A 26,414-nucleotide genomic window follows, 5' to 3' on the forward strand; every position below is an offset into this window, starting at 1 on the left:
CGGTCCGCTAAGAGACCCGTGAACTCTGGGACTTATCCGAGTCACGACCTAAATTCTGGGTGTTCGGTGGGAGACAACTCTACTGCTCCATGTAGTGGTCGTTTATCGCCTCCGGACCCTGGCCCACAACAGTATAACAGTATCGGCAATGTGTCCACGAAATAATATGATCCCACTACAAACTGTCATCTTGGTGTTTCACAGTGACGGCCATGCATCGATGGACGGAGGTTAAGCCAGAGGACCCATTTAATATACCATCACTGGGCATTGGTGGACACTAAAGAACTCAATCATCCCACAGTACGTTTTGTGAAGAGCGGGTAAGTTAACACTGGGACCTTAAAGAAATTCCAAATTCCTGGCCAGTCAGTTCGTGAAAGGCATGGGCCAAAGGACGTTCCGTGGTCAACTGCACAAGAAGCTGGGAATAGTAGATTTTGAGGAAATCATTTTATTCACTCAACCTCTATCCTGAAAGTAGTAACACAGGAAAAAATAAAAAAAAACTTCATTCCAGAATTGAATCTTCAGCACCCTTAAGTCCTTATCAAATAAGTTGTAGACTGAAAAGTATTTGCAACTTCATCAACGCCCCCACAATAAGTACTCGCACGTGCAACCTCCGGAAGCCTTCTGCAGTGCCCAAACACACATGGCTTCCTTGGATCGTGCTCAATGAATATCTTACATCAACATTTGTAACAGTTCTGCTGTAGTCAATGGAATTATTTACTCGTACAGCAACATATTGTAGAAGTTTCTAGACAGGGTATTTCAGGTGGTTGTTTTTTTGTTTGTTTGTTTGTTTTTTTAGACAACAAACATCACAACTTCTTTTGCATGCCAGCAAATAACATGGTGCAGGTGATCGACAGTAATGGCTAAACCAGTATATAGCTGTTGTTTATGTTCCCAGTGTCTCATTCTCAGGTCTCTTTCCACAAATCGCACGTTTCTGTTGGAAAGGCTGACTCAGATGTCTGGTAATATTATTCTCCAATCAAGGGTCAAGATACACCCTAGTCTTCTGATATGAGGAAAGCACTAAACACATGCAATTGTGCCGAAAAATTATCCAAACGTCCCAGTTAACTTGGCACGAGCATCGAAGCAACTGTCGGATGTACTGTCGACGATACAGAGGTCATATGTGCATAAAGGCCGATGGTCAGTTCAATGGACGCTAAACATGTACTGTATTGAGAAACTGATGTAATCAAATAAGAACTAAAAACGTTATTTGGGAACCGTAAACATTTCATGACAATGTAATCAAGTAGTTTAGCAACACGAGTTCAACGGTGAAGGTATCAGTGCATAAAAGCCATTAAAATACGAGAACTATTTTTATTTATATTTGCGTAATGACCCTTTAAGAAGGAGGGAAGAATTGACACAAACCTGCTCAAGCCGTTTCCCTGCGGGTCTGCATTTGGCACCAAGGATGAAGGACTGAGAACAATTCATGAGAGTCATGGAATGTACATGGAAGACAAGACGGCGATACTCACACACATTAAAAACAAAAAGAAACGGCATTGTTGAGCAAATTATTCCGAACGAACTCGACAATCATGTTTTTAGCAAAACCTGCCGAGAAAAATAAACCCTCCGCTCGACCTTATTAGCCAAACCAAAAAATAAAAATACGCATTTTTCCCACTCTGGTGCGCCGTGGGTCGACCTGGCACTCACGTGAAGCTATTCCTGTTAAAGTCATCGTGAGCCTTCGGCGGTTATGTCCCAGCCTGAAGTCGAGTGCTGGGCTTGTGCATGTCACATGGTCTCTTGCTTCAATTGCAACATCATCAGACTATACTATACTATGCAACGGAAAGCCATACGATCCCATAAAAGCCATTAGCATTCATTACAATTCCATATATACATGCATCTCTGGCCCTTTTATGTACAATATATAGAGTGTGTACATCTCTGTTAACAAACATAGTGCCAAAATAACTTAAACTGTGAGGGACTTGACGATGAACAAAGCACATTTGCATGTGTGAGAGGCAAATAAAATTAGTGTTCATTAAACAATGCGATTAATAGTACAACACTGAGAATGAGGCCTTAAAAGTCCAATTGTTCGTGCTACGTCATAGCGGGAGACGGAGTCCTCCCGGACTTGCAATCACGAATCCACGTGGCTTCGGCAAGTTGGTAAGGTAAGATAAGGTGCTCATAAAACATTGCTGCATTATTACCAATGAACATGGAACACCAAACAAAATCAAAACAAACGCTATTGGGAGTTGAGCAGCTTAAAGACCAGACATCACAAGTATATGCAGTGTGGGTTTTGTCAAAACGCCAGGCACAGTTCGAGATGCAAGGTCCACCCTGAAGTTTACTTCAATCGCTGTCCGATTCATCCTCGTAAGGTGCTTGCCTGGCCCGGCCATTCTGCAGCAACTGTCCCTCCGTCTCTGAACTGCTTGGTTTAGGGGGCGGGCACAAAGCGAACACTTTAAAAGAACATATCTGGATTGGACCTCGGCCTGATGCCATGGGTTGGAACAAAAGTATAACGAAGCAGCTTTAGCAAAACTGAGCGGGACCCTTTTTGTTATTCCCTTACAAGGAATTTTGATGGAGTTGGAGGCCATTAGACCTATCAAATCCTGCACTCGTATTCCAGTTTCCTTTACAAGATCTAAGGGGTGGAGCTGCCAACACATACACACACACACACACACACACACACACACACACACACACACACACACACACACACACACACACACACACACTTAAACAAACAACCACTAAGCTTAATGGAAGAGTCACCTCCTGGGGCACTCTCTGGAGTACTACCGCCTTTCTCACTGCACTCAGCAGGCCATTTCCTGAGGAGAAATTTCCTCCTCCCCATGAATGCTAACTTTTGGTTGTTTGTCCATGCTCTATCCATTTAAATGCTGAATGTCAAGCAAGGAAGCAGCACATACCATTTGTAAAGTCTTTGATATGACTCTGCCGACCTCCCAGACTCAGAGCGGACGCTCTCACCAATATGCCACTGAGGCTGGTCAAATTTTTCCTATCTTCATAGTTCCTACCTTAAAGTTTAACCTTCCTACCTTCCCGCTTGACATCGTTTTTTTTAAAAGATGACATGATATGAGCAATCAAACTTTAAATCGTTCACCTTCGCTATGCTGTGCTTTAAAAAAAAAAACATGCTGCTTACCCATTGCCATAGATGACATCGTCGTCAGAATCATTCAGCATCGAGAACGCAGGGTTATCCTTAAGTTGCGATTCTGCACACAGAAAAACAAAAGTACATTTCCTTTGTGGAAAAGCTCTCGATGAAGCTCGAACATCGGCTTTCACCAGGATATCAAAGGAAAGATGGAGCTCCGTTGGGATTGGTGGAAGAGTGTTGCGTTCAATGCTCAACTTCTATGTTGACGTCTCAATGAAAATTTCCTTGTTGCTATTCTGTTATTGCCAAGGTAAGTACACAATTGTGTCACGCACGCTTTTGCACTTAAATGGCGATGACAAACCATGAACTTAGGTTCAAAGTTTTTGCAAAAACAGGGTATCATTAAAAATGACAACAAAACACAAATCGGATGGTTTCTTACCAAACACAGCGTTCTTGGACGGTGAGCAGACAAAGGCGAGAGTGTAAAGGTAGAAGTTGAGAAGTCCGTATAAAGATAGAAACTCGGCTGGTATACAGAGTCAAGGAAAAAAAAAACAGCTGTAATCATTTAAGCAATTATTAAAACGGTACATAAAAGCAGAGCAAAAATTATTTACAAGACAAACAGAACTGAGCCAGGTTACACTGTACAGTATTACCTGTTCATTACTTGAACAATGAAATTCGTGCAATAAGGCCGTTCGTTTGTTTCCAAGACAGTAGTACGTTTCATGGGTGCTACCGGATCAAACTCAAGTCATCAAAAGTTTGTTTGCTTTGACTCAGTCATAATCGCGCATGTATAAATGTCAGCTGCAATCAATAAAATGTCTAAAATTTCAATTTTGAGGAAATTTTCTGACTTCATATTGGCTGAACATTTATTTTTATAACAACGAAACAATTCTCCTTTCGTTTAATTGTCTGAGATGACATGCATCAGCCACACACTATAATAGCCTTTACAATGCCACTTATAGGAGTGCAAGATGGAACGTTCCTCAATATCAAACATCAATTAATTGGAAAATAGTACCAAAAATAAGTCTGCAAGCTTTTGGCGGAGAGAAAGAAAGAGAGAGAAAGAAAGAGAGAGAAACGGAGAGAGAGAAACAGAGAGAGAGAGAGAGAGAGAGAGAGAGAGAGAGAGAGAGAGAGAGAGAGAGAGAGAGAGAGAGAGAGAGAGAGAGAGAGAGAGAGAGAGAGAGAGAGAGAGAGAGAGAGAGAGAGAGAGAGAGAGAGAGAGAGAGAGAGAGAGAGAGAGAGAGAGAGAGAGAGAGAGAGAGAGAGAGAGAGAGAGAGAGAGAGAGAGAGAGAGAGAGAGAGAGAGAGAGAGAGAGAGAGAGAGAGAGAGAGAGAGAGAGAGAGAGAGAGAGAGAGAGAGAGAGAGAGAGAGAGAGAGAGAGAGAGAGAGAGAGAGAGAGAGAGAGAGAGAGAGAGAGAGAGAGAGAGAGAGAGAGAGAGAGAGAGAGAGAATAATTGAACAGGTTTAAAGCACATTTGGACATTCAACATCCAGACCTCTTGACATCTTCGGTGTTTCGTTAGGGAATGGCGCGGACAGATTGAGGCAGTTATGCTGTCGATTCACTGTTCGTCATATTATTACACATGGAGGGAGCCTCGTGAAGGAGCGACAGAGAAACCACACGATGGGAGCCGTTTAATAACAAACACACTTTCACAAGCATGCAACAGTAGAAACGAGAACAAGAGGAACCCTGAGCATTTGTAAGGCGAGCCAAACGGGACTTTTCTTCAGCAAAAAAGTTTTAGTGGTTTTCGATTGGCTGATGGTCAAGAAAAAAAAATAGCAATCATTATATGTTTAACGATTTGAACATTGGATTATTAAGCTGTTTCATATTTGATATTTCACAAGTATTTGTTGTTGTGGTGCAAGGTTCTGGATAGTATGTACGCAGAGCCTTGTTTCATCACACTGAATGGCCCTGGTAATATAACCCAAACGCCAGCAAAGTAAACCATGGAGAATTTGGTCACTTTATCGCTAAGCCACTTAAAAGGAAAAATACATAATTATTGCCTGATAACCATAGAGAAATGTGGAATAACCACCTACTTACCCCAACTCGTTAAGGCATGGTTAAACAATCAAGCTGGAACACTGATTCTGAAGACCAGGTTGAACAGTTTACGTTTTGTATCCCACCGATAAGCTGGATTTGCATCCGGACATTAACCAAAATATAATCAGCTTGTTCTTGTCACCTACACAGCTCATCCACCAAGTTTTGTCCGAATCTGTCCATAACATTTTGAGATGTCGTGTTATACAGTACAGTACATGGTTTTCAGCCCTATCTCTTAATGGGGAAGAATCACTTATTATTATAGTACCCAGATCTGGATCTGGATCTTCATCAAAATCTAATCAATTTGTCCTTGTGACACAACCAAACTGTCCACCAAGTTCCGTCAAAATCAGTCCATAACTTTTTGAGATATCCTGTTCACAGACAAACAGACAGACAAGCCGACAGGCGACGAGGGATCCACTCGGATCGAAGCGCTGGATACGATGCTTTTCATTCTGACCGATCCATCGATGAAGATTCATTGCCAAGACGTATTGGTTCACATACAATTGTTCCTCTGCCTGGCAAGATTTTTCCTATTGCGTATTTTGCCAACTGGCACGCCTCATAAAAAATGACGGTAAATAGACACCCTATTTTTGAAGGGCTACCATTTGAAAAATAAAACCTAAATCAAAAATGGGCTCGAGTAAAATTTTCTAAATATCTCGAAGTGTTTAATTCCGAAATCTCGTTTCTCCACATTCAAAACTGTAGGACAAGTATTGAAAATAGTGAACGCGGTTTTTCGGCCGCAGCATAGCAACGAAACTGAAACACGCACACTCCCACCCCATATGGCACCTATTCGACAAGTTTCTTCAAAATCAGTTTGCTGGTTTGTGCTGTGGAGCCTCACGTTGCAGACACACACACACACACACACACACACACACACACACACACACACACACACACACACACACACACACACACCCCGATAAACTTCTCTCAATGCTCTTGTTTGACCACCTCCTGAGCCACACATTATTTTTCATAAGCCACGCCCACTTTCCTACGTCACTCCCACTTCATCAACCACATCTACTTTCCCTAAGCTCCGCCCACTTTCCTGAGCCCCTCATAAAAAATGACGGTAAATAGACGCCCTATTTTTGAAGGACTACCATTTGAAAAATAAAACCTAAATCAAAAATCTGCTCGAGTGAAATTTTCTAAATATCTTGAAGTGTTTAATTCCGAAGTCTCATTTCTCCACATTCAAAACTGTAGGACAAGTATTGAAAATAGTGAACGTGGTTTTTCGGCCACTGCATAGCAACAGGTGGTTGCTTAGCAAGGAAACTCAAACGCGCACATTCCCAGCCCATATGGCACCTGTTCACCAAGTTTCTTCAAAATCGGTTTGCTGGTTTGTGCTGTGGAGCCTCGCGTTGCAGACGCACGCACGCACGCACGCACGCACGCACGCACGCACGCACGCACGCACGCACGCACGCACGCACGCACGCACGCACGCACGCACACACACACACACACACACACACACACACACACACACACACACACACACACACACACACACACACACACACACACACACACACACACACACACACACACACACACACACACACACACACACGAAAAACCCAACAATAAGGGATATCTTGCGAATCCAACAGACAGAGGTGAGAACATAACCTCTGCCCTCCTTCGGTGGCAGAAGGAATAAAAAGGATATCGCTTCGATAACGTGTAGAGAGTTCTGGAATGAAGTTTTCTTCAAGAACCCTCGAGCCAAACCGCAGGATCAGAATCGTCAAGCTCACATGATTAGGGAGAATACAAAGATCGGTTAGTCATCAATTCAACCACTGATCAAAAATAAAACATAACTTTCCTGATCAGAAAGCAGAGTTTCAATTTTGTTATCTTATTTTAAAAATACATTATAGTGAACACATATTCCTTTAATGTCATGTAGAGCAGGATTGATTGAACAAAAATTTAGAAAACATCAAGTATATTTATTCACTAAAATAAATGAAGCTTATGTTAAAGCACAATGTCTGTAAGACAGAGTTGGAGTAGCAGATACCTCTCCATGGCTTGTTCGTAGATTCAGATGGTTTTCTCTCCATCAATTTATGAAAACACTCAGCGTATAATTGGTGCTCGCCTAATTTCTTTAAAAACATTAACTATCCCTGACAAGTACGGCGTTTAAAAAGTCAACTGAAAACGAAATAAAATAATACGACCCGAGGCTGATGAAGACGATGCCTTCAAAATGCATGCTTTTACAGGTAATGATGTCTTAAGCACCAAAAGTGCAAGAAACTATCCAATAACGAAATAATGCAAGTTTCAAGCAGCGAGAACCAACATAATTGATAATCAGAAAATTTCACTTCACGTTCCTCCGAGAAGAAAAATAATAACAAAAAGGAAGAATTGCAACATTAAACAATAAGTGCACCTACTATTTTATCCGGCGGTCGGCTTGCAAGTGCATAACTGGCTGTGAAATGTCACAACTATGTATATTGTACACCACTCCTTCCCAGTTCCATATCCAGGCAATACATGACGTCATCACCGGGCAACAAAGGAAGAGAGTACTCAGTTTTTACTCTGTTTTTTATCTTGCCAAAACGAAGTTTTTGCAAGATATGTTAGTCAGCTTGAATGTTTTTTTCTTGCCAAAACGAAGTTTTTGCAAGATCTGTTACTTGGTAAGTTTTTTTGTTTGTTTGTCTGTAATCATTGGATTTTTCACCTTTATATCACTCTGTAGAGCACAATTCTCATCGGAAACTCTTGTGGGTACACATATCGTAGTATTATTACAATACCCTTCAGCACACATAAAAGTCAAGGTCAAAGGTCAAGGTCACTTTGCGGTAAATCATGGAGGTCGACGAAACCCTTATTTTTTGAGTAATTTTAATCCAATCATCTCCAAACCTTATGGGAATGTAGTATATGGTCTGGCGCTCAGCTGATTAGTTTTTGGTGACAATTGGCCTTGACCTTCATGGTTAGCGCCTGAGGTCAAACATATTTGACCCCAAGGTCAAATTTTCAAGTTTTAGGAACCATATCGTGTAGTACCTCAAATTGAACACCTCAATGGGTGCTTTCTAGATATGTCAAGCTTGAGACATTATGACGTCATTTGGTGACGTTACGAGGCAAACGCATATTTTTCATGGTTACTCCGTAGAACGATTGTCATCGGAATCTCTCGTAGGCAGATATTCCTCAAGGAGTCGCTCCTGGTGGATAGCAGCTCTGTTCACCTCAGTGTGACCTTAAAGAAGTCACACGTGGTCACCTTTTGGCAAGACCATTGGTTTTTATTTGTTTGTTTGTTTGCTTTCTTGTTTGGCCAGGTGATATCTCAGCCATCCTTTGAGCAAGGAAGCTGAAATTTAGGAGCAAAAGTGAAGATGTCCTTTGGTAAAAACGGTATTTTTTTATTAATCACTTAATTGATTACTTACGACTTATTATTGATTTCTTAATTACTTATTTATTTTCTTTCTCACCTGGGCAATATCTCAAGCACCTTTTGAGCTTGGAAAGCGATATTTGGACATGACAGCGAACAAGTGATTTGGCTATAAAGGGTATTTTTGATTTATTGACTAATCAATTAATTTTTCATTTTACGATCATTTACTTAATTTTCAAAAAAGTTACAGATTCGGATGAACCAGTGGTGGTTTTGGTATGCCATTGGCAAATTGATTAAGAAATTAATTATTTTATGATTATTATTTATTTTATGATTATTTATTATTTTAGTTATGCAATTAATCACTTATTGTACACCGCTCCCTCCCAATTCAGTCCCCATGTGCTGCAAGGCGGCATCGCCAAGCACCGAAGGCGTCCTGGCAATGTCGTGCACTGGAGGATTTATTCTTTATTTATTTGGCATGGGGGTGGTGTACTTTGAATGTACCTCTATTTGTTATTATTTTGTATGTAGATTGTGGCTGCTGGTTACATCAATGCTGGGAGTGCGGCTGTGCCGCTGATGCAGTGCCCCCTATTTCCAGTAAGCTAGTACTCATTTTGCCATCCTCAGAAGGATGACAGGCTGAGTCAACCCACCTGGTGTGATGTAACGGCACGACAAGAGCTCATACTCAAGACCCTATGATCTTAAACCAGCCACCTTAACCATCAAGCCAAGACCAGGCATACAAGTATGTATAAACATAACACCACTGCCTGTTCGTCCTTTCAAATTCAACAATAGTGTTTTTCATTTGCTTGAATATTAGCGAAATGGTATTGTTTTGTAGTTAGACTATTAATTGGTGCATTTAAAGAGTGAAAAATGACAATATAGCAGCTCACCTAAAGCAAAAGATGATAAAGGTCAGGCCAGTGAGGAACTTAAGGCGCAAATCTGTGAAGGCAAAGAAAATTATATCCAAACATTCAAATCTTTCACATTTTGATATTTCAGTACAATTGAAAATTCAAATGCAAGACAACACAGTCCTGCACTGCAACCCCATCCTGGTTGCTGATAAATACAACTTCACTTTTATTAATCAACAGTGAGTGAATGCGCATCGTGTACTGTGAATAAATAAATAAACAAATTCCCAGTTCTGTTGTGTTCTGTTTAAATAAATCAAAATAACTCCCAATGTGGCATCAAATCGATTGCAAAGAACCACGAGCAAGCATACCAAAGTAGGGTGTGTTCCGAAGCTCTGTGCACGCCCTGAGGATGAGGAAGACGAGGTAGAGGACGTACAAAGAGCCGACAATGAAAAAGAATATTTTCATTCCCTGCGACATGAAAAGGAATTGTGTAAACGCGTAAGATTTTGGATTGCTTTTATCCTCATGCCAACGTTCTGCCAGCACAGAAACTATAAACATCACGACTGGCATATTCCCTTTAAAAACAGAATGGAGAGGAAGGATCCCTGAACAAACACAAAATTCTAATTGACGATATTAATACAGTGTTTCTATCTGGGATTAAAAACATTGGCTCAATCGTCCCTTTGTGATATCATCTCTCTTGTCCGAGAAAAGTGGAAACAACTTCAGTATGGGGTCAGGGCGTGCATCTATACGGTAGTTTTCAACAAGGCAAGGAGGGGTAGAGGTTGTCAAGGTAAAACTATTATGCGAATCCAATCACTTGGAAGATTACATAAATTAAACCTTTTGAATAACTTCTATCAAAGTATGGAGCTGACTTGCTCTATCACATCAGTGTATCCAGAAAGTAGTCTGTTGATCAGAATCCTCCAAACAACATTTCTATTGAATCCTCATCAATTTAATTCAGCGATACTGATGCAATTCTCGTCGAAATGAGAAGTCTCGATTCAGACTTACTTTGAAACTCGCCGAGTCCACCGTGTAATGAAAAGTAGGGTCGTGAAGTTGGGTTTTTCTGAAATAACAACAAGCACTGTAAAGACACTAAAACATTGTGACAATGTATCGGTGCAATAAAATGCAATCGTTAAGACGACTTCAGGTATAAAATTGCTTCGGTTTGGAAAAAAAAACATGAAGGAAGAGGAAGTACTGTAAAAAGGAAGGTCCTTATGGTAATTGTAGAAGTGAGAAACATGAAGAATTCCACAATACAAAAGTGTTGCTGGAAAACATCTGACTCATCATTGGTGGATGCGAAAGATCCCAAAGTGTGTTTCGCAATTGGTAGGGGAGTTACGTCCAACAGGATAGTGCGGAGGTCGCACACTTGCCTTTTAACTGTCTCGCTTGGGTTCGATTCCCGACCCAGCTATAATCTGTCTGATTGGTGCTTCGCTGGTGGATGTTGCATAAAAAAAAAATGTTATCTCAGATCAATGTTAAGTGAAGTGTCCCATCTGCTGGCATTAGTTGGTGGACGTTAAAGACGCTACAGTATCTTTTGCAAAGATCGCACGAGTTATTGCCATCACCAAGAACAAATTTCTGCAATGTTCAGTCGAACGTCAGGCCTGGGCTAGCTGGTTCGTGAAAGACTTAGGCCAAACTCACAAGAAGATGGGAACAATTGGGGCCCTTAAAGAGGTAGTAGTAGAGTAGACCATTTGGCACCACCGAATCTTCCTTTCTTCCCCCGTTATCTCATTTATTTATTTATTTATTCCGGCCTTGTTTTGTATTCGTTTGCTTTCCCGTCTTCCCAGACTCTTCGTTTGTGTGTACAGGCTTGGCTAATCTAACACGCCAATGACATAAAGAGGTTTTTATTGAGTAGTTATTTTGTTAAGTAAGCATTCTATGTTCGTCTTATCGTGCAGGCTCATCAGGATTTGTGCCTCATGCCATTGTGTTAGTAATCTATTGGAGAACTATATCGTTTATTAACGTTATTCTTTTATCTGTCACCATTCTTATCAAATTGATAAAGACCATCGTGGGGACATTTTCTCGGTTTATCATTAGGGTGTCAGCTTAGCCCAGCAGTTCGATTTTAGGCACATACACCATCTTCCTGCCAATGGTTTGAATTATTTTTGTATTTCAAAAGTTGAAGGCTCCAGTCACGGACTGTGTAGTCCTCAGAGGCCAGGCCTTAAATGAAACAAAAGGAAAGAGAAAGAATGTAAAGATATGGAGTAAAAATGAAGAAGATAAGTGTATGGTGAGAGTGAGAAAGAGAAAATTAAAGCTTGCCTGCTAGCTTAGTTTGTGTGAGGCAGAAAGCAAGACCAGCAATTCTGACATGGAGAGAACAAGATGGTTCTGGGCACCACTAATGCACCAAAGTCATGACAGTGGTACTACCCTGGGCGGTTGCTGCTGACAACCTACTACCTAAAAAAACTTGGTTAATCGCCATCTGGCCTTCTCCAGGGCAATGCCTCACATGTTTTTTTGGATAGCATGCGGCCAACTAGTGTGCCTCCTCAAACACATGACAATATATGTCACTACCCTAGACTCACATGCCACCCCATTCGTTGCAGATAACAAACTAGAAGGGCACTCGGTAGAGCGCATACCTCCGCCCTGTAATGCCTGATTCACAAGAACATATGTGGCCCAATACATTTTTGAGATATCGTGCTACATATCGTTTTTTAACCCTATCTCTCGATAGTGAAGAATCACTTTAAAAATTCTAGCAATCGGATCCGGATTCGGATCTTCACCAAAATCGAATCATGTCGTGGTCACACACCCAACCAGTCCACCAAGTTTCGTCCAAATCCATGCACAACATTTTGAGATATCCTGCACACAGAGACAGACAGACAGACAAACAGACAGAGAGGGTGAAAACACAACTCCCTTCACCTTCGGTGGCAGAGATAAAAAGAAGAAAAACCTGAGCTTATCTGAAACCTTGGCAAAACAGAAATAATATGGAACCTTTAAGGACGCAGCTTCAATCCATGGATATAAAAGTCATGCATGCTACAGAGGTTTACAAAATAAAATATTCAAAACATGGAGGTTATACCAACTCTGGAGAAGCTCATGGTATTTTTGACTTTGTACTGTTAAAAAAGGAAGAAAAAAAGAAAACCATGAATATAAAAAAAAGACAATCATAAGTTTTTTGGTTTTCTTTTCTCTAAAAAAACAAACATTTCTAAAATATCATCCTTTTGGAAGTTCAACATCTAATACAGCAACCCCCCCCCCCCCAAGTATGAAATTTAATTTGTTCATCATGAATAAATGGCAAGAATGACAACAGGAACATGAAAACATGACAAATACCCAAAAGCAAACTTTAATTTCTACTTTACAAGCCAGTGCAAAATAAATTACCGACATTAAGTGTAACACAATTACTTAAGATGGCAAACCATCATGCTTCAATAAAGGAGCCTTCCTTTGGTTCATTAATGTATGTGATCAAACAAGGTTATTTTATCCTGCTGCTCTTCCTCAATATTTACATGGCATCACGAGATTTCATAGATATCACAGATTGCAAATACAGTCGAGTGTAGGGCTTTAACGCTGGGTTACGTACGTCTGCCAGGCACCGAGCGTGATGGCCGCGAGCCACAGCGTGCCGACGATGAGGAGCTTGGGCAAGTAAAACGTCACAAACCGGCCCTGGCTCTGGCACATTGGGAAGGACAAAAAGGTTTTGAGTGGATGGACAAAAGCAATCACACTCACAATGGCAAATCACTGAAAGTAAAGAAAATTTTAATAACCGAACAAGAGATAAAAATGTAATACATATTCTTCAGAGTTGAGAAACAAACTTAAAACCTGTAAATCGAGATGAAAAAATATTTATTTGTTTTTTAAAAAAAATTACCACTACACTCATCCACAATTATTAATTTTCCAGATGAGCAGATGTTGCATTTGCTCTCAAACACGTAAAGAATCTTCAACGAAAGTAAGATTTCTATTTATCCTTCTTCAAAAGTAAGGACATGTGGATGAAGAATAAACATGGTATCGAAATTCTACAATAGAAACTCTTGATGGAAAGGATCTGCATCAAATTTCACCTGAACAAATGGACCATTTCAAAAGGAAACTTTTCCATCTGCTCAATGAGTATCGTTTCAGGCATATCCATTTTACTCACAAAAGTTTCTTTAGCAACAATTACATACAGCTTATCATTACATACGGATAACATTGCTTTTGCTGTGGTTGCCAAATGTCGAATGGACCGGATAAAACCATGACAAAACAAAGTCCTAACAGTGTGGCTGATGCCCCTAAAAGGTAAAGGGATGATTTGTCTGTAGATCTGTTTGTCAACTAAATAAAGGTTTTTTCCCCTCTGTTTTAACAACTTTTAACATCACATTGGTAACAATGAGCAAGCATTCTCCATTGCATTCCAAACTGTAATTTTTCCATTTGGATTGGAAGATTTTGGGTGGCATTTCCGTTTTCACAAATGGCATTGAGTGGCTATGCATCAAGTGCTACCCCCAACAACTTGTGAACTAGTTCAGGCTGGATTTTTGGCTCAACTAGTCTCAATTTGAGATGTCCAGAATCTTGCACAAACTAATACCAATCAACAAACACACAAGCAAAAAAGTCCTCCAAACCTGGCAGACCATTCTGGTTTGGGTCTTTGTGAACAAGAAATGTTGAGTATGATTCTCGATGGAAGTTTTGGCCCAAATTTGTTCGGAACTTAATGGTGGAGACAAGTGAGACTGGAGTCAGAAGAGGACCAGAAAAAGAGGTGCAGAAAAATTATTCCATTCGTGAAGATCATCGTCGAATCAACTGGATTTTTAGCCGACAATTCAAAATTGACCAAATCATTCCCTTGAAACTAACTTGGTGCCCACAAGTGAAGAATCCAATTTTCTTTTTAACACTGCTGCCTTGAGATATATTTGAACCCACAAAGTGTGGGATGCCATTCCAGTGTTCACAACACCAGAATATCACCAAACCCAATGTCATGTCATCCATTATTATTTTTAAGTGAATAAGTTCATCTTATGTGACAAAAGTTGTTTGAAACAGCCTCCGCTGATTTTAACAAGGAGCAATTGTATTTTTACCTCCGCCACAAAAGGTGAAGGGGGTTATGTTTTCACCCCTTTCTGTCTGTCTGTTTGTTAATTGCCGGACTCCTTCGGATTTCGGCAATTATGTTGGTCGGTTGTGTGTGTCATTCTGTGTCTGTGTTTGTTTGTTTGTTTGTTTGCCCTGTAGAAGCCACACCGTTTCAGCGATCATGACCAAACTGGGTACAGACGTCGGCCATGGTCCAACTTAGACACTTGTCGTTTTTGGTGAATCTAGGTCAAAAGTCAAGGTCAAGGTCATCGAAAAACCGAAATTTTTATTTTCGCAATAACGTCTGCTAAAATGGTCATATCGACTTCAAACCAAATCCAAAATGTGCATCTTCCAATACTACATCTAACCATATGTCTCGTTGAGGTGTCACACCAACACCCATCTTAGCGGTCGGGGGTCGAATGTCAGAGGGGTTGGGTCAAAAATTTCAAATTGCGATAAAAACGCCATTTCAAGTCCGATTGACTTCCAAGTTATGATCATGAACAAACTAAGTGCTATAACTCATTAAACAGTAGCACTATTGACTTATAAGAACCAAATTGATTTCCAGGTTTTTGTTTTCTCAGAGATCATGGAGATATGACAAAGTTATTCCGGCAATTCCTTGCTCAACAAGCAATTTCATTTGTTTGTTTGTTTGTTTGTGTACAGAATATCCCAAAGTTGTGGACAGATCAGGAAAAAAAAATTGTGGGCAGGTTGGGTGTGTGACAAGGACGAGCTGATTCGATTTTGGTGAAGATCCGGATCCGGATTCGACTACTCGAATTTTTTAAGTCATTCTTCACCATTGAGAGATAGGGCCAAAAACGATATATAGCACGATATGTCAAAAAGTTTTGGACAGATTCGAACGAAACTTGGTGGACAGGCTGGGTGTGTGGGAAGGACGAATTGGTTCATTTTTGGTGAAGATCCGAATCCAGATCTGGATATGAGAATTATTTTATTTTTAAAGTGATTCTTCACCATCGATAGGGCCAAAAACGATATAGTACTGTATTGCATGATATTTCACAAATGTATTGGGCCCGATATGTTCTCGTGGATCAGGCATTACATGGTGGAGGTATGTGCTCTACCGAGTGCCCTTCTAGTTCTATTATAGTCTGTTTTGAGCAAAATTAATTATTTTTACCTGAAGGCGCATGGCATGATAGGTGCAGAGCCAAAAAAGAAGCAATGCAGAAAGGAAAGTCGCTTGGAACAGGTCATCCAACAAGCCAGGAATCCATGAATTAACAAGAAAAGACAGTGGGAAGAGAGGATCTGGTAGGAAATGGAAAGAATGAGGAGGAAACAAAGATGTGTTTAATGTATTATAATGATACAATCATCAAATCATGCGAGTATACCAGTATAGCCTGGCACTCTTAAAATCAAATAGATTTATGGAGCAGAATTATCTCAAACAAAATCCATTCTGCAAAACTAAAAGGGATTTAACTGTGATGTACCATCATAGAGAAGCAGAAGTGGGAGAAGAAGAGCGAGCCATCTTTGCTCCACAGCCCAATCGCGCATGGAAAAGCGACGCAGGCTATGAGCCAGGATACACTACAAAAATAAATAAATAAAATAGGAGGTTAGAGGAGAGTATGGTAAGCAGGACAAAATAAATAAATAAATAAAAACAATGAGAATAAGACATGGAGTTCGAGAATATATATATATATATATACATATATACATATACACGGAGCTTACCGTGACCATAAAAGTAAGAACAAGGAAGACGAAGCGAAACCAGATCTCGAGCTGTGTGAATGCTTCATTGTACGTCGTAAACTGCAATGACCATTGGTAAAAGTTGATTTCCAGGTTAAAAAAAAAAAAGATTTTGAAAAGCAAAAGTGGTGGTTGGGAGAGAAAACATAAAATTGTTGAGGGAGCTTTGACCAACACATTGTGCTGTAGAACATTTACAAAGGTTTTACAAAGAACATGTGGCTCATGACATGCACAGTTCCAGGCCTGTAGGTTAAACACACAAACTTCTCATCCCTTTAATCACTTGCAAATGCAGAATATATACCGTGAACTCCACATCAGAGATGGGCACGTTGAGGCCTTCGAAAGAGACTGAAGCCACGTAGTTAGAGTAGTAGAGAAATCCCAGGTGAAAGATCATGATCTCATCACATGTCTGGGAGAAATTGAAGACATTTGAAATATAAACTAAAGACAGAGATAAATAATTTCAGCAGAACAATACGAGTCCATAGATCAAGGGGCAGTGTAAAATGATCATGTAAATTTGGATAACTTTACATCAACTCAAGTCTTGAACAAACATTATACATCATGTGCAAGATTAGCAAGATAATATTATTGACACCAAGCTAAATGACAACAAATTGAATCAGATGAATGGCAAAAGTGGATCATAACATTAAGGGCTCAGGTGAATGGATACAGAAGGTAATGGTGAGAGGGATAAGAAAGGTGTAAATAACTTGCATATTGGAAAAGTAAAGAAAAACTGGACATACACCGAAGAGTTTTTAAGATTTCAAGAGCAGGGTTTGCAACGAGAATGAACAACAAAAAAGGATAATAAAGAAGATAATTGAAATCGTTTTCGCCAAATAAAATACTGTTCGACCCCGCTATTCACACTCCTGAAAAATGCCGTGAATGTCGAATCCGCGAATGTTGGGTCATTGTTTCAATGGAAAAAGGGGAGATAAGTTCCCGGGCCATTCGTGATTCATGAAGGAAAAAAAATCAAAAATCCAATGAAAAACCGCAAATATGCCCAAGAAAAAAAAATTAAATTAAATAAAAAAAAACGTACATACGTGAAGCAGTGAATGTCGAAGCAATTCGTATTTTATAAACCGTGAATACGCAGGGCCCACGAATAGCGAATCTGAATAGCAGGGTCCGACAGTACATAACTAGAGTTCATAGAACACCTTACCCCACGCAGTCTTGAGAAACAAGGACATGGGCGGGGTCTATGAGCGGCAAATTTGATTGGTTGTGATGAAATAAAATCCTGGAATATTACCTCCAAGTACTGCTAAACTGAAGGGTTTTGAAAGTGCCAAAAAGGTGATTTGTGTTCTATAGTGCTCAAGTATATAGCTCAATTGAAATAAGATAAAGATTTAAAGGTTGTAGAAAAAATAATAATTTGGAAGTTTACAACCGTTTACAGCCGTCTTTTACACCACCTTATTTAACACGTTTACATTCGTTATTTGTGTCCTCTATGACGTCCTTAAAAACATGAACGATTTTCGATTTTGTTTGTTTGACTGCCAGACAGACAGGCAGACAGAGTAAAAACATTATCACAATCCTCTCTGCACATGGGCAATCGAGACAAATCCAGAACCAAAGTGCCGCTAAACAACAGGTTCGTTTTCCGATTCATGCTCTGATTCTAGTTCAAAATATAACATTCAATTTAAATTACGTTGTTCCTCGATCAAAAACTGACGTTTGGAGACAGACAAACAAAGTGAACCAACTGCTTTACCCTACTTTTCGCTTCACATGCATGGGATAATAAATGAAGAACAGATATAAAGAGCAGACCCTGTATTCTCTCACCTTTTCACAATGGAGGCGACGAGAGCGGTTCAAAGGGCCAGTGCCCAGGGGAGCCAAACTTGAGTCTTCCTTTCGACCACTGAGCTGTACCCGTACATTAAACATTTTCGCAAACGCGTCGTCTATGCATACACAAACACAACAATTTTAAGGTTACTCTGCAGCAAGTGAAGAACAATCAACAAAGCAAAGCCTTGTGGTGACGGAAAGTAACTTCCATTTTATCAGCTCTGCTTTATGGGATACCAGAACCTAAGCACATTTGAACCGCCGGCATCGATGTGAATACAAGCACGTCATGAGTCTTGAGAGGAAGGTTTACTCCAACCCCGCTCCTTCACATTACAAAACGGGCCTCCAACATTCGATTTATGCAGTTTCTCTACTTCAAATAATCCAAATGGTGTGTAAAATCAGATTGACAATTATAAAGTCAAGGGCAAAGAAAGCTCGACTCAAACCTACTGCACGTACTTCAAGATGCTTTAATTCCTCATTTCTATCTTGGGCGATTAATATTCCCCAAAAGTTTCACCCACATTGGTTCATCTCTTACTGATACAATAAGATCAATGGAACAATAACATCTGCAAAATATATGCTTAAGATTACCGCAGACATTACAAAGTTACGTTGAGATAAGCAAAAGATTTGTGCAGGAAAAAGAGAAGTAGTTCTCTATCCTCTGTTAGTTTGTAGGAGATAGAACCAAACGTAAAAACAACCCATCCATAACAGTTTTCTTCTTCCTTCCTGGATTTGGATGCTGCACATCATCAATTACGTCCAGGGTTGCGTGCATTGTGCTCTCGAATCAAGGAAGGTCGACTCCACAGACCTTTGTCATGATGACAACACGTTTTCTCACATAAGAAAAATAAACAAGAAATATACACGACATGCCTTACCGCTTGGTTTACGCAGCACAATATGACAAGTTAACCACAGGCGTTGGCTGAACATGGTCAGGGGTGGAGATTGCAACTCATATAGGCCAGTCTGCAAAAACACAGCACAAAAAAGATGTCCATCATGATCACAATCGCAAAATCTGAGACCCCCATCATTTGCCTAAAATTTCCATATCCCCTCTAGCCTACAGATGTGAATGTCCCTCCCCACTCCCCACCTGCAAAATTTTCACATCTCTCCAACTTCCAATACTCCCAGATATCAATACCCCTCATACCCCATTTCCAAATCCACAAATCTCCATTAATTTGCCTTTCTTCTACCAACTCTAAAATTCCCAATACTCCACATTTACCAACAAACCCCAATTCAAAGGGCGGAGGAGCTCCATGTGAGCCAACGGCCGTCCATATCTAGTGCCCAACTGTGTCCATGGACATCCTCCTGCAGTTGGGTTACTTCTTATTAGGAGGTTGGTGGCAGGATTTGCACTCCAGCCACCGTAAAAACCCTTCATTCCGCAAAACACAAAAACGCAAAGAAATCTGAAAACCCACTCCGTGGGAGTACCTCCTGTGCAGCTTCCCTTCGCAGGGCAGCTTACCGGATGACGGGATTGGGGCAAAGCCTTTGGGACCCCCAATCTTTGATGGTAGGAGGGAAACCACGGGGTAACATTAGCGGGTCAGATTGCGGTAGTGTATGTCGGGGGTGGTGCTGAGGTGTCGTCCACCAGACGGCGATCTCCTTGGGTTAACCTGAGGCGGTCCCTTCGGGTGGGTGCCTGGAATGTCCTATCCCTAAGAGAGGATGATCACCTGTCTCTGTTATCAACTGATCTCAAGCGTTTGGACATCGGTATTGCAGAACTGTCTGAGGTTCGGAGACCGGATTGCGGCGAGATCATGGCGAGTGGTTACACCTACTATTGGTCTGGTCGCTCTGATGGTTACCATACTCAAGGAGTTGCTGTAGCTGTGTCCAATAAGCTGACTCCAATGATAGTTGAGGTAACACCGGTCAACGAGCGTATTATGAGACGAAGGATTCGTCACTCCTTAGGTGTCATTTCCCTGGTCTCTGTTTATGCTCCGACTGAGGCGAGTGATCTCACCGTGAAAGATGCATTCTACACCACGCTTGAGTCTGTGGTTGATCAGTGCCCCAGAAGAGATACACTTCTAGTCTTGGGGGATTTCAATGCATCGACAGGAACTGATTGGGATGGTTATGAGGTGTGTGTTGGTCCCCATGGGTCAGGAACTGTGAACCTGAATAGCCCTAAGTTCCTTGACTTTGCAAGAAGTCATGGACTTAGGGTAGCCGGTTCATGGTTTCTGCACACACAAGCTCATCGCTGGACTTTGTATTCTAACGCTGGCGGTGTGGCAAAGGAGATAGACCATGTCCTCATTGATGGTCGCTGGAGGATGACCCAGAACTGCAGGGTCTACCAGAGTGCTCAGTTACTCAATACTGACCACAGGCTTGTTGTACCAACTCTTAAGTTGCACCTTAAATCCAGGAGAATGGCACCAACCCAGCCAAGGCTGGATGTTGGCAAGCTCAAGGATGAGAGGATAGCTGAGGAGTTTGCAAATAAGCCGAGTGGAGATTTGGGGGGTCTGGGTGCTTTGCGAGGTCCTGAAGAGTTGTGGAGTGCCTTCAAGACCACAGTCCTTGATGTTGCCGGTGCATGTCTTGGAACTCACCGTAGGGCAAAGAAGAATTTTGTCTCTCAAGGGACACTGGATACCATTGACCAGAGTCGCAGGGCCAGGCTGAATGGCAGAGCTGAGCTGTTCAGGGAACTGAGGCGTAAAACTGTACGTGCGCTAAGGGTGGACAAGGAGGCCTATGTGCGACAAATCTGTGAGGGGATAGAGTATCACCTGTGGTAAAGTGATTCTCATCCTGCTTACAGGGAAATTCACGCATTGCGTTCATCCAAGCCCATCCCTCGGTGTACTGCAGTTAGAGCGGAGGGTGGTAGGCTCTTGACAGAGGAGTCTGAAGTGAAGGCCCACTGGGCCGGTTACTTTGAGCGGTTGTACCAGGCTGATCCACCAGCTATCGAGTTGGACATCAGGGGTGTTACAATAACTGTTGCTGACCCTCCAATCAACTGTGATCCACCTTCGCTTGTGGAAACATAGGCTGCGGTGAACCGGTTGAAATGGGGTAAAGCTCCAGGGATCTGTGGCATCCATGGTGAACTTCTCAAGGCTGGTGGAAATGCTGCACTCATGTCGTTGCATGCAGTTCTATGGTCTGCCTGGAACACAGGCATCATCCCAACTGACTGGAAGAGGGGCCTTGTTGTCCCTCTCTGGAAAGGGAAGGGTGATCGCCAAGACTGCAACAACTACCGAGGGGTGATGTTGCTCTCAGTGCCGGGCAAGGTCTTTGCTCGGATAATTCTTGATAGGGTTCGCCACCATCTGCTTGAGCACCAGCGTCCAGAGCAGTCAGGCTTTCCACCAAAGAGGTCAACGATTGACTGTATCCTTGCTCTTCGGGTCCTCACCGAACGCAGACAAGAGTTTTGGCAGGGGCTGATTGCAGCTTATGTTGATCTCTGTAAAGCGTTTGATTCAGTGAATCAGGATGCCTTCTGGAGGATTCTTGGTCTTCGTGGGGTGCCACCAAAACTGATCGATCTGATATCTGAACTCGACTCTGGTACTGAGAGTGCTGTGAGATGTGGTGATACCATCTCCGTCTGATTTCCAGTTGTTACTGTAGTTTGTCAGGGGTGTGTACTGACCCCCACACTTTTCAGCACTTGTGTGGACTGGATTCTAGGGAGGATGTCAGAGAGATCAAGCTGCATTGCATCGTTTGGGAATGTCAAGATCTCTGACCTTGATTTCGCAGATGATGCAGTCATCTTTGCAGAGACTTTCGATATCCTTTTTGGGGCCCTCGAGGTGTTGAATGAGGAGTCTGAGCCGCTGGGATTAACTAAGGTCCTGGGTCTTTTTTAACTTAAGATTTCCTGGGTCAAAACTGGATTAACTAAGATTTCCTGGGTCAAAACTAAGATCTAGGCTTTCAATGACATCTTGGATGCTGCTGTCCTGTCTGTGCCTGTTTGTGGTGAGGATGTTGAGGTCATGGAGAGATTCACTTAACTTGGCAGTGATATTCATGTCTCTGCTGGCTGTGAGTCAGAGGTCAATAGACGTCTGGGTCGGGCCTGGGGAGTCATGGATTCACTGGATCATGGGGTGTGGCGCTGCCAGTACCTGTGCGGGAGGATGAAAGTCCGAGTCTCCAGGTCCTTGGTGCTTCCAGTCTTTCTCTATAGATGTAAGACTTGGACTCTGACCAAGGATCTGAGACAGAGACTTAATTCCTTTGGTACCAGGTCTCTTTGGAGAATCCTTGGCTATCGCTGGTCAGACTTTGTGTCCAATGAGCGGTTGCTGAGAGAGACTCAAATGAGATTTGTTACCTGCATAGTCTGTGAGCGTCAGCTGCGGCTGCATGGACACATGGCTCGTTTTCCTGACGCTGATCCTGCTCACCAGATTCTCTCAGCGAGGGAGTCTCGTGAGTGGAGGAGGCCAATGGGCCGACCACGTGCCTCGTGGTTGGAGCAGGTTGATCTGCATCTTAAGGAGATGGGGATGGGCCAGGCATCTTCCTGGTGGATGGCCAGACGGAGGCCCCTGGAGTAGCAGCGGGAAGTGGATGCAACGACGCGTTGCTCTGGCACTTGCTCCCATACCTGACCTGACCTGACCTGACCAATTCACCATCCCACCCCCTCCTTTCCCCCAACCCCAAATTCACCATCCCTCGAGTTTTTAGATGTTTTGTTTTCTGTTTGTGCACAATTGCATGCACATGTTCCAAGTTCCTTGATTCAGTCACAAATGATCATATGATGCAAATTTGTAAAGATAGGAACCACCAGTACCAAATTATGGTCTTAACCTCTCACTGTCACTGTGCAGAATCATTTTGATGAGACAGTATGAATCGTAATTAACGCTTCACCGCACATCTGCCTTCCCTTCCTCTCACCTCATGCTGCCTTCCCTTCCCCCACCCCTCCTCACTCTTCCTCACCCCCTTACTCTCTCCCACCTTTCTCTCCCCCCCCCACCCTTTTTTTCTCCCCTCTCCCTTAGTAATCCCGTCAGCGAAGTGACAGGTGGCATTTGCTGGTCGTAAACAAGAACGACAGTCTCACCAGCGGGAAACACGTTGGCACGTTCACAGGCCGTGTTTGAAAGAAAGCCCTCAAAACCTTGTCAGTTACCATCTCGGAGGTGATCTGGTGATGGACGAGGACGACCTCCACACATACAGCAAACGTAACATTGCACCTATGCCCTCCTTGTCCGTGGACAACGCGTCTTGCCGGAAGTCCACGAGGGGCTCTTCCAAACCAGACGTTGTAACCAGTTTCCTCAATGAAGATTCAGTGGGCAGCAACACCATGCTGTAGAAACCTTTGCACATACTGGATGTGCTGGTCAAGCTTGTTTGGCAGAGCAGCTTGCAGGTTTTCCTTCATCTGAATCAAAGACAGAAGGAGATTGACATCTAAGAGATACTGCAGACAATGCCACATGTCGTCATCCATCTTTCTGTTGTGTGCCCCTCCCTTTGGCAACCTTTCTCGTCGACCAGTTCAGATAAATCGAGATTATTTATCTTGCTGCTGCTCTGTTGATGCCTAGATTGTCTGCCAATGCTAGATAATCCAGCACATTTGAAGGCATCACTGAGCCTATCCCTCTCTACATCAGAAACCCTTCTATAGCGACCACAGGCATTTCCATTTGTGAATCTTAAAATGAAGAATGAGCTTACTCGTACAAATACAAACAAGAAAAAGAGCAATCAGAGATTGCAAACACTCACCAGGACTTCTTTTGAATGGTGTATTTTTATAGGTTTTCAGGTAAACCCAATATGGCTACCAAACCATGTGACCTATGACATAATATGTGTGACTTTTGTTCCTCATGGATAGGTGGTCATATGTGACAAGTTTCGCCTCGATTTGTTCACCCATTTCACAGAAGGTTTTTTTTAAGGTTTTTTTTTTTCAAAACAATATGGCTGCTGAATCACGTGACCGATGATGTCATGAATTTTTTTCTGGGGACCATTTTATCCCTAGATGACCCTCAAAAAATTTCATACTGATCAGATATGGCGTTGTACATATGCAATTATGACATCATAATGAGGGCACCTATGACATCATAAAATATACCATCAGAGATGGGGAATCCCCTGCCATTGAATGAAAAAGTCATACATATTCTAGATAATGAGGGAGGTGAATTGGAAACAAGACACCATTTGGTCATCATCTCGAAAAATTTCCCCAGGGGTGAGGAATGTAGTAACCAAAAATAATTGAAATCAGATAAGCGGTTTTCCATTTATGACAAAAAACGTTTTTTTCAAGATGGCCGCCCCAGTCAGCCATCTTGGATCTGGCCATGCCCAAAATCAATATGGTTCTTCCTTTTCAGGCGGTACATGTGTGACCCAAATTTCAAATCAATATGGCGAAAAAACATTTTTTTCAAGATGGCCGCCCCAGTCAGCCATCTTGGATCTGGCCATGCCCAAAATCAATATGGTTCTTCCTTTTCAGGTGGTACATGTGTGACCCAAATTTCAAATCGATATGGTGAACAGTTTATGAGTTATCGCACTCACAGCTATAAATGTTGATGCCCGGACGGATGGACGGACGGACGGACAGCCGGACGCCCTGGGTGACAACAATATCCCCCTTCCGCCACATGGCGGGGGATAAAAACCATACTCTTTCCCCATGTGGAGTACTTGCTATGTGCCAAATTTCAAATTTTTCCTTCGTGCGGTTTCAGAGATAGAGGTCCAAAATTTTCCCTTTTCCCAATGACTGCCACACCACGTGACCTATGACGTCAAAACTATCATTGAAACATTCTACATGAGTAATCGCACCAATGGCGAAAATTTCATCTCAATTCGACAAATGGTTGCGGAAAAAAAACAAAAGTTCTGTGCGGAAAAACAAAACAAACAAAGACAGAAAGACAGACAGATAAACAAACGGACCCAAATGCAATTCCCTCTCCAAATCCTTCGGCGAGGGTAACAAAGATGTGTAATGTCTTTCTCAACATTTCACAGGTCTCAGCAGATACATATTCCACAAAAAAATATCATTGTTAGTGTCATAACAGGTCTACACATGCAAATGACATGTACTCATCTTAGGTCGGAATTTAATAACAATAATAACCATTCCTGTCACACAGTGAGATGCACAGGGCTACTAAGGCAGTTTCATTTGGCTGAGGCGTACAATCCTGGACAGGTTGCCACTCCGATGCAGGATACTCGAATGGCTTATTACCCCAGTAAGCTGGTACTCATTTTGCCGACATCGGAAGGACGACACGCTGTGTCAACCCCACCTGGTGATATTTCAACGATATAATCCAGGCACGACAGGGGCTCAAACTCAAGACCCTAAGATCTTAAGCCAGCCACCTTAAGTGAAACCTAGGTCAGAATTTGAAAGCACATATTATTGTGAATTTGAATGCCCAGATACCAACAACTGCTGACTTCAGTGAAATTGAATGCAGTTCATGAGACTTTTTAATTGACTGCAAGTTTAAGGAAGTCAAATGCTGAGAATATGAAATTGAACATCTGTTTTAGATATTTGAATGAACACATCAAGGAGCATTCAATTTTAAATGATATAATGAATGATCACACAGTCAAATTGAATGCCAAAAGATGAAAATGGCCAGGAAAACCTCCGTTATTTCTTTATTATTTATTATTATTATTACTATTATTATTACTGTTTGTGTCACTTTGCTTTAATTTATGAAATCTTATGTCACTTCCTGTTTTTTTCATGACTATGTTCACTTTTCTCCCAATCCCAGTCCCAGTCCCCTTGAATTTTAACGCCTGAATCCTGACTCCCTTCCCCCCCCCCCCGCCCCATCAAAATCAGTCATTTACACCGCCACTCCCACATATCCCCTGATCCTGCTCCGACACACCCACCTCTGACTCATCCCCAGCCTTTATTAATTCTCATCCCTATCTTTTCTCGCTCTTTTGCTTTGACAAAGGGTTAACGTCAGAAACATCAGCTTCTCTCCGCTTCCCACGGCAGTTAGCATAACTCAATGTCC

General features: G+C 42.0%; 1 protein-coding gene across 2 annotated transcripts in view; it reads right to left on the reverse strand.

Moving 5' to 3' along the window:
• Positions 1–494: 494 nt before the first annotated feature.
• The window catches only part of LOC147034229 (transmembrane protein 181-like), a 41,489-nt gene continuing 15,569 nt past the window's right edge, over positions 495–26,414 (reverse strand). Inside the window, exons 4-17 of one of the 2 annotated variants that reach the window (XM_085878925.1) lie at positions 19,230–19,320; positions 18,322–18,443; positions 16,796–16,906; positions 16,468–16,548; positions 16,218–16,317; positions 15,899–16,029; positions 13,214–13,305; positions 10,603–10,660; positions 9,939–10,041; positions 9,598–9,649; positions 6,968–7,050; positions 3,603–3,692; positions 3,200–3,272; positions 495–2,443 (exon numbers count right to left, since the gene is read on the reverse strand). In XM_085878925.1, the coding sequence (XP_085735051.1) occupies positions 2,362–2,443; positions 3,200–3,272; positions 3,603–3,692; positions 6,968–7,050; positions 9,598–9,649; positions 9,939–10,041; positions 10,603–10,660; positions 13,214–13,305; positions 15,899–16,029; positions 16,218–16,317; positions 16,468–16,548; positions 16,796–16,906; positions 18,322–18,443; positions 19,230–19,320 (1,269 nt within the window). In that variant the 3' untranslated portion in view covers positions 495–2,361. The remainder of the gene's footprint in view (positions 2,444–3,199; positions 3,273–3,602; positions 3,693–6,967; positions 7,051–9,597; positions 9,650–9,938; positions 10,042–10,602; positions 10,661–13,213; positions 13,306–15,898; positions 16,030–16,217; positions 16,318–16,467; positions 16,549–16,795; positions 16,907–18,321; positions 18,444–19,229; positions 19,321–26,414) is intronic. The other variant, XM_085878915.1, reaches the window with a different exon arrangement.

This window comes from Eptatretus burgeri, chromosome 1, assembly GCF_056783735.1.
Source record: "Eptatretus burgeri isolate ZD-2024b chromosome 1, Ebu_testis_v1, whole genome shotgun sequence".
Taxonomy (NCBI): Eukaryota; Metazoa; Chordata; class Myxini; order Myxiniformes; family Myxinidae; genus Eptatretus; species Eptatretus burgeri.